At 38.4% G+C, this 9,045-nt stretch overlaps 1 protein-coding gene across 1 annotated transcript; it reads right to left on the reverse strand.

Annotated features, from left to right (window-relative positions):
- Positions 1-2,391: 2,391 nt before the first annotated feature.
- LOC114194974 lies at positions 2,392-4,041 on the reverse strand. Its single transcript, XM_028085374.1, has 3 exons — positions 3,548-4,041; positions 2,809-3,385; positions 2,392-2,700 (listed from the first exon to the last, which is right to left on the reverse strand). The coding sequence occupies exons 1-3, from the start codon at positions 4,039-4,041 to the stop codon at positions 2,392-2,394; spliced, it is 1,380 nt and encodes a 459-aa protein (XP_027941175.1).
- Between the last annotated feature and the right edge of the window lie 5,004 nt (positions 4,042-9,045).

The following is a 9,045-nucleotide window of genomic DNA, read 5'->3' on the forward strand; positions in this document are numbered from 1 at the left end:
GAATGTAACACCAAACCAAAGAAGCCAATAAGGAAAAACAAGAAAAGCTTAAATGAAAGAAGAGCTAAATTGAAGGGAAGTATAGTTGAAACATACTCCAAGATTTAACAAAGAAAGACAAACTAGAAATAAGGCAAAGAAACAAGTTAAGCACTCAAATGAATTACCTAAAGAATGGCACTAGAATGGATTAAAAACAACCAAAAACAAGCTAGAAATCTGCACAGAATTTGAATTTTCAGCCATTGCCAGTCCAAAAACGTGAAATTCAGCCTCTACTTCAGAAATTTATCATTTTTTCATTTCTCAACATTTTTCAATGATTTTTATTTTCTTTTTTTTCGTCTATGTTTTAGCTACAAGAGGAAAAAATCAGATCTGGATTTGCAATAGCCAATTTTTTGTGATAAAACAAATACAGAAAGTGTGCAGACAGACAAAACTGGAACAACAGTAAAATGCAACAGAAAAATGCTCTCAAACTCAAGTGATGGTTGTGATTCTAGTGTACTTCTTTTTCCACTTTCTTTTGATCTTTTATTTTGATTATTTTTGGCACTTGCTTGTACTCTTTTTATGCTCTTTTTCTTTCTTTTTTTTATAGCTCTTACAGCAGCTAGTTTCCACCACAAATCTAGTTTCCACCACAAATTAGAATCACCACCACACTATGCTTGATCATTTGCATTTTAATAGAAACAAAAGAGAAGGAAACTTAAAGGAATCAAAAGAAGATTATGAAACTCAAGGAAACACAATGGAAATTAACTCTAAAAAACTTGCCAAGAACTAATTAACAAGTATGAACTCAAATGCGAAAATTAAAAGCACACAAAGCACACTAGAAACGAAAACTTAGGTGATTAAGCAAGCACAAGGAAAATTCCCACTAGACATTAAGATAACAAAGGTTATCTAGATGTGAAGGTTCATTTCCAAGGCTCCAATGGAGAAGAGAAGGTGTATTTATGAACCAAAAATAGCAGCAAAATAGTAGCAATACAGCAGCAAAACAACAACAAAATGGAAAGCTAAACAAAGAAATTTAAGACATAATTGAACTACACATTACTCTAGACAAAACATATGGATGAGAAAATTAAAATGACTCACATAGATGAAATAGAAAATGAATAAGACTTAAACAAAAATATAAGAGGCACACAAATTCACCATGGTTGAGCTCTTAGGCACAATGGTCGAATGGTTCCAAAGGAACAATGATAAGAACCATATAACCAATGAGGTGAAAAGAAGAAAAACAACAAGAAAATCAAAGGAAGTAATGAACAACACGGAAATTGAAAGAAAAACCACAAGGAAGATGAACTTATCTCTTGACGTCAAGCTTGATCAACCAAGGCTCTAGATACCACATGATGAGTACATCTTCAAGAGTAAGGAAGCCAAGGAGAAGCCATGCGGAATTGGTGAAGCTTCCATGGAGAAGGATGAAGGTGCGGAAGTTAGAAGATGAGAGGAGAAGTGGTGTGGCAATGGTGTTTGGAGAAGCTCTCAAGTGAGGTTGGGCCAACACTCAAGGAAGGGGGCTAGAGGAAACCAAGAAGGAGAACTCTAGCCTAAGTTGATTCACAAAAAGAGAGGAGTCTGGAGTCATCTCAACAGAGTTTCTCTATATATTCATGAATGAAAATACAAGGGTCCTAAGCTCTCTATTTATAATAGAAAAGGAGAGCCAAGTGGTCTAGAAAAATGGAGGGAAAAAGGATCTAGAATGTGGTATTTGGAGCCAAAATGAGAGCATGAGGCAAGTGTGACTTGCCACCTAAGCAAGTCACAAGGGACTTGCTTCTAGGCGCATAAGAGAAGCTTGGTCACCAAGCTTGGAGCAAGAAGGATCTAGATCCTCTCACAAATGCGCTCTCTCTCTTTGTTGGGCCAATTTCAAGCCCAACTCTTCTTTGGTCCAATTCTCTTCAAAGCCCAAAAACCCTCCAAAGCCCAATACATGGCCCAAACAAAAACCCTATTCTACAAATCCCAAAATACAAGGCCCAAAAATAAACCCTATTCTAATATTTACAAACAAAGAGTTTTAGGCTAGGTCTTCACATCTTCCTTGGCCCATGTAAAGTTCATGTTGGGCCTTGTATGTGCATTGGAGGCCCATTCCTCTTGTATCCTCCTAGCCATTGCTCTTGTTGTGTGTCCCTTGGTTAGAGGCATCTCATCATCCGGTTTTACTAAGATCTGATGATATCCAGACCTCAAGTCAATCTTAGAGAACACTGCGGCTCCCTTCAACTAATCCAGCAAATCATCTATCCTCGGCAATGGATACTTATTCTTTATGGTCAGCTTATTCAACTAACGGTAATCAACACACAACCTCGAACTACCGTCCTCTTTCTTTACTAAGAGTACCAATGCTCACCAAGGTGATGCGCTCGGTCGGATGAACTTCTTCTCAAGCAAGTCTTCTATTTTCTTCTTCAACTCAGCCAACTCCGCTGATGCCATCCTATAGCGTGCCATGGATACTGGGCCAGCTCCAGGGATAAGATCAATGGTGAAATCTACATCCCTGCTTGGTGCCAATTCTGGTATTTCATCTGGAAACACATTCGCATACTCCTCCACTACTGGAATCACACTGATTTTCTCTGCGGTGCTATTCTTCTCTGTGTGAGCAATTATCATAAAATAGGTGGCTCCAGCTTCCACTTCATTTATTGCTCTCTAAGCTGAGATTAACTCCAATCCCTCATGTTCTTGGAATACCAAATTGTGTCATCCACAATCAATTATAATGTGATTGTTAGACAGCCAGTCCATCCCCAAGATTACATCCAGTCCCTCCAAAGGCAAGCACACCAAGTTCACCTTGAATCTGCGACCTGCCACTTCCATTGAACACCTAACGCAGACTGAACTGGTAGCTACTTGACCCGAGGAGGGAGTTAAAACAAGCACCTCACACCCCAAATCGCGTTTCACCAAATTCAATCTCCCCACACAAGCATTAGCAATGAAAGAATGCGTTGCTTCAGAATCGAACAACACTAATACTAACTGACCCAACAATAGACATGGCTCGAGGATAAGGTTACCTGATTTAGTAGCTGTGGAGGTCAAGGCAAAAACCCTTCCAACCGCTCTAGCTCTCTCTGCTGGCGATTTCGCTGGCTTCTTCACACCCAAATTCTTCTTTTTTGGGCAATTGTTGGCAAAGTGTCCCGGTTTGTCGCATATAAAACACTTACGACAGTCGCTTGACCCTCCTACTCCACCTGTCAGCTGAGGACAATTTCTCTTCAGGTGGGTCCGCCAGATTGGTAGCAAGTGGGACCCTGAGATGCCTGAGATCGGCTGTAAGGCTTCTTCATTTGTCTCACCTCTACGACATTCCTCTAATGTCGGACAACTGGATTAGGGCCTTTCTCCAGATGTTCAGCACTTTTGGCTTGTTCCACCAAGACTGGGAACCTTTTCTCTCAGAGGTGTTACCACCTTCTTCAGCTCATGTTTGAGTCCTCGCTCAAACTTTAGACACCTTCACTCCTCGGTGATGTCCTGCGAGTAATACCTCACCAGATGCTCAAACTTGTTGACATACTCCTGCACTGTCATGTCCCCTTGCTGCAATGCAAGGAATTCAGCCTCCCTGTCCTGTCTAACTGTATCTGGAAAGTATTTCTCTAGGAAACGAGTCCTGAAGTTGGCCCAAGTCACCAGCTCTTCCCTAGTCCCCATCTGTTGTTGCATGCCTGCCCACCAATATTCAACATCCTCATTCAGCAGATAGGTAGCAAACAGCAGCTTCTGCTCATCTTCGCAGTTCATCACCTTGAAGATCTTCTCACATTTGCGGAGCCATGCATCCGCTTCATCAGGAGAGACTTTGCCAGTGAACTTCGCTGGCTTGTGGCGCAAGAAATCCTCCATAGTCGGCACCCTGACTGGTGCAATGGTTGTTCTGGGTTGCGCTGCTACAGGTACCTGCATCGCATCCACCATGCAGTGAATAGCCTCAGCGATGTCATCAGCACCATTACTCATTCTCCTCCTGTTAGCAGCCATAGCCTGAATACGCCACATTCAACTGTTGAGAATTCAATTCACTGGTTAAGCAAAGCTACTCACTCACTTACAACATTCAATTCAATCACACAAGCAATCAAACGACAAGCTCACTCCCCAAAAGCCCCAAATATTAAAAAAAATAGTTTTCAAAACTTTTGCTCTGATACCAAATGTAACATCCTGATAGGATATTATGGGTTTTAATTAATAAAATAAAAAATAAGAAAATAAAAATCACATTTATTATGAGTCCATTTCCCAAAACGCGGGAAATTTAAAACTTTAATATAACATAATTCATAAGTTCACAATTACATTATTACAAAATCAACCAAAATTCAACATAATAAATTCTACATCAAAAGCCTAAATATGAAAATCCTTTCAAAAGCCCAGGTAGCCCCTGCACTCCGCCTCTAAGCATCTCTTGGCTCACCTATCAAATCATCTGCTCCTGGATAACTAGTTATCCGATCATCGCCACACACATATAGGGTGAGCTATGCACAATATATGAATATATACATGAAATAAATATGCCACCATCCCAAAAATAACATGATTAAGTATTTCATTGTTTTCAAATTCCCCAACCATGATCTCATAGTCCTTCATGAGTCATATACATAAACTAGGTCTTGGGACTTCACTGTGCTCCCACGAAACTAACCCATTCGTGGTCCAACCCTATGAGCCTATCCTACTCATAGTCCTACCCGAAAAACTCCTCGTCTGTCGTAAAACATCCAAGCCTCCCTCGCTCGGACCATGGCACACACGCAATCACCATACTATGGACTCCTCGCCCAATAGTAGCCGACGGGAACATAACAGTTCCTTGCCCATTGTGCGCTCGACGCATGTAATCACCATACTAAGGACTCCTCGCCACTTAGCAGCCGACGGAAACTACACAGTTCCATGCCCATCATACGTCCAACCATCAAGCACATCCCAGACCTCTATTGGACTTAGTCCTTCAAGCCCAAACACATTCGTGGTCCAACCTCTATTGGAAACACCAAGCAATTCAGTACCACAACACATAAGAACCTAGCTCCTCGCCATTCTCGCTTAAGCCATGCATGTTCGCCCAAGCGAGTGCATTTGTCTCGCCCAAGTTGAATCACCTCGCTTGAGCGGGTGTGAAACAGTGGTCTCACCACGATATCTCACTTAGGCGAGGTCTGTTCGCCTAGGCGAGGTACACTCTCGCCCAAACACACAATTTTGTCTCGCCTGAGCTACAATGCAAGCAACACCTCAAACTTGATCATGATATCTCGCTTAGGCGAGACCTTCTCGCCTGAGCGAGACCCTGGTTCGCTCAAACCCACACAACTCTTCGCCTGGACGAGGTTTCGCGCTCAAAACACTCAGGTCACGTCGCGACCTCGCTAAGGCGAGTGTCTCTCGCCTAAGCGAAAGACCAAGTCGTTCAACCCTGACCCTAGTCGCCTAGACGAGAAACGCGAACCAAAACCAAAAATGAGACTCTACAACTCTCGCTTAAGCGAGTTGGACTCGCTTGGGCGAGACTTGCAGGGTTTCGACTCTGTTCATGCACACAATTCACCCAACCTTGCCCAATTCGCACAACAAATCATACCATTCAATTGAAAAATAATGCACAACCATATAAACATAACTTGGGCACAATTTGGTTCCCAAAGATCCAAGTTGAACCACCAACCATCATCTGTGCAATTGTCACAGCACCCGAAAAAATAGGATTTCAGCTCCCCTAACCTGAAATTTGCCCTCTCATATTCCCTCCAAACCTACACTTAAAAAAATAAAGTTCTAGTTTCTTTCCCAACCAAGTTTGAACCCACAACCCATCAATTAGCAGGCCAAATGCACAACCAATTCAACCAATTCATATTTGTGATACACTCCAATCAGTATATGCTTACATTACCAATTCCATGCTCATACATATTATTAAAAATTAATAATAAAACAACAACACATAATTGGCATACATAAGACTCGAACCCAAGTCCTCTCACACAATTAAAGTACTCTCAACCACTTGAGCTAGTACTTTTCCACGTCACATCAAACAATAATTAATGTCATAAAAGCTCTTTCTACCCGCATTTATTAATTAATTAATTAATTAATTAATTATTTAATTTTCACGAGTCTTACATTTAGCACTCCATGAAATACAAAATAAAATAAAAATAGAAGAAGAAATGAGAGAGAAAGAAATAAGCCCCCCCCTAAGGGTTCCTAAATTCCGAAGTGTCGAGCTTGTCCTCTTCTTTTCTTTGGTCTCTTTATATAGGCCTTGATTGGACTTGAATCTTATATAATCTGGTGCTGAAATCTTTTATCTTTTGATATAACATCTCTAAAATAATTAACAAATTTTATGAGTTTCTAAAATATTTGGAAGATTTTCTTTGTTGATAATTTTGAGATATATCAAAGATAATTAATAAAAAATCTTTAATTAATTCTTCAGCAACTTAATTTTGGTCCAATTTCCAATTTTGCCCTTCTTGTAATCTCCTCCAATTATCTTCTGAATAATCTAATATCTTTAAGATATATTTGTTTGTTGTGGAGATCTAGAAAAATTCAAGAAGATCTTGTCATATTTAAAAAGATTTGGTAGTTATTATCTTTTGATATTTTATGACATAATTAAATAAGATAATTATTTAATAATATCAAATAAATTATCTGAAGATATATTTTCCCAAATTATCTTTTATCATAAATATTTATGAATTATCAAAGCCTTTCTTTTGGACAAAGATAAAGAAAACCGCAAGGTCCAATTTTTGTTGTTCATTCCCTCTTATTGGCTTAGCCAAACTTCTTCACTTTTTCAAACTTGTCTTGTCGTGTTCATGAAATGCTTGGCTTGGATTTTTGTGATTTTGATAATTTCCTATTCTTGATTTATCTTTAAGGTGTTATGAAGCTTTAATCAAATTGTTTTCACATCTCCATGAGCTCAACTTAGCTGCAGCTGCACTAACACACGTCAAAATATTGAAAAAAAAATATTTATGCAACTAAAAAGCTATTTTTAACATGTTTTTGTATCTTATGCTCAATAAACTCAATTATAAGAAATCCCAATTTAATTAATATTTTAAGCACAAAAATCGATTAAAATTCCATTATTAAATACCAAATGAGGGCATAAATATGAACTCATCACACCTCCACATTTATCCTTTTGCACTTCTGGGCAAAATTTAGTAATTTCAAAACTTGTTCTGAGGTCTTTTATTTCACACATCAACACCGGATCAAAGGAATGAACATTATTGAAATAAATCAATCTTCTATAAATCAAGTTATCATGTATATACAAATGGAAAAGTTATATTTTTCACACATGAGTTAATACTTTGAATTTACAAGAAAATCAAATATGAAAGATATTACTTAAGATAAAATGTATATTTTCTCTCAAAAATTCGCTCAAGTGTTTTGGCTTGTGTTTCACTCAAAATACTCATGCAAGTAAACACTCATAATACTTAACAAAACTTTAATATTCACGAACTTTTAGAAAATATGCATTCAAAGATCATAAGGACTTTTCACAGGTTATAACGAGGCCAAGGCAAAGGTAGGAAAATTTTAGGAGTTTTGAGTTTTTGAAATAAATATAGAAAGAATAATGGAGCATAATTCCAAAAAAAAAAACTCTTTTTTTTTTCTTTTATTTCTCTTGTAAAGCCCTCTTTATTTTCTACCCTTATTTTAAAGGCACACCCTAAATCAATTGGGCCTAAAGACTGGCCCATAGGGTGCCAAAGACCCTAAAACAACCAAAAACACTCTCATTCAGCTTTCACTTTGCCAACAACCCCCTTACACTCTCCTTGAACTGTTTTCAGAAGCTCTGCTAGGGTTTGAGTGAGCTCCCCTATTTTTTCCTCTCCGTTGAACTATTCCCTCCAAGTAAGTTGAGTTCTCTACGTTCCCTTCTTTTCTTCAAGCTTTAGTTTCACGCTAGTCTCTGTCATAGATCATTTTCATTCATCTCTCATTGTTTTCAATTTCGTTGTTTGCTTCCACTTTAGGTGCTAGTCCGCTAAGGATCTCATTCGCTTAAGTTAGCATTTTCTTGGTAAGGGAAGCTAGTGTTTATGTTTTTTTCAAAGTTATTTTGCTGATTTTTGATCTGTTGTATGGCTGTGATGCTTGAATGAGGTTGTTGGTCGAATAAAAATGTATGGTGTGCGAGTATGTTTGATTGATGTGACGCTACTCTTTTTCTGCACTGCGCAGTTTTTGTAAAATGAAGATTTCTACTACGTTAACCGTTGGATCGAGCTAAAATTTTAACAGCTGATCCTTAACAAATAATTCTTGACTTTGACTTGCGGATCTTTAATCGGAACTCTTTAGTGAGAGCAGTTGTTATCGCAAGGTCACTGTAGTTTGATTGTTGACAACACTACACACTTTTCATAAAATGAAAGTAACTACTTCGTTAACCGTTGGATCGAGCTGATATTTTAATAGCTGATCCTCAGCACATAATTCTTGACTTGGACCGGTCGGATCTTTAATAGGATCTCTGTAGTGAGAGCAGTTGTTATCGCAAAGTCACTATAGTTTGGTTGTTGATAGCACTGCAGACTTTTCGTAAAATGAAAGTAACTACTTCGTTAACGTTCGATCGAGCTGATATTTTAACAGGTGATCCTTAACACATAGCTTTTGACTTTGACCGGTCCGATCTTGAATCAGAGCTTTGTAGTGAGAGTAGTTTTTTATCGCAAGATCACTGTAGTTTGGTTGTTGACAACATTGACCTTTGTTGTTTGTTTGGTGTACAACTTTCGTTATAGTTATTCAATTAAGTTGGTTCTTGTTTCATTTGGTCCTTGATTCAATCATATTTAATTTGAATATAAATACAAAATTTTTGGAGCTTTACACAAGCTGCAGTTTTATTTCTAAAATCCCAAAATTGTTTGCATTGTGTTGTTAAGTTGGATTGCTATGTTAAAGCATGAGATG

This window comes from Vigna unguiculata, chromosome 8 (assembly GCF_004118075.2).
Source record: "Vigna unguiculata cultivar IT97K-499-35 chromosome 8, ASM411807v1, whole genome shotgun sequence".
NCBI classification, from domain to species: Eukaryota; Viridiplantae; Streptophyta; class Magnoliopsida; order Fabales; family Fabaceae; genus Vigna; species Vigna unguiculata.

Excerpts from the sequence above, each read along its gene's own strand:
- LOC114194974 (XM_028085374.1), bottom strand. The coding sequence starts at position 4,041 with ATGGCTGCTAACAGGAGGAGAATGAGTAATGGTGCTGATGACATCGCT. Across the intron at positions 3,386-3,547 it reads AAGTTTGAGCATCTGGTGAG|TTGTCCGACATTAGAGGAAT; the intron begins GTATTACTCGCA and ends GCCCTAATCCAG. Across the intron at positions 2,701-2,808 it reads TGCCTTTGGAGGGACTGGAT|AGAGCAATAAATGAAGTGGA; the intron begins GTAATCTTGGGG and ends ATCTCAGCTTAG.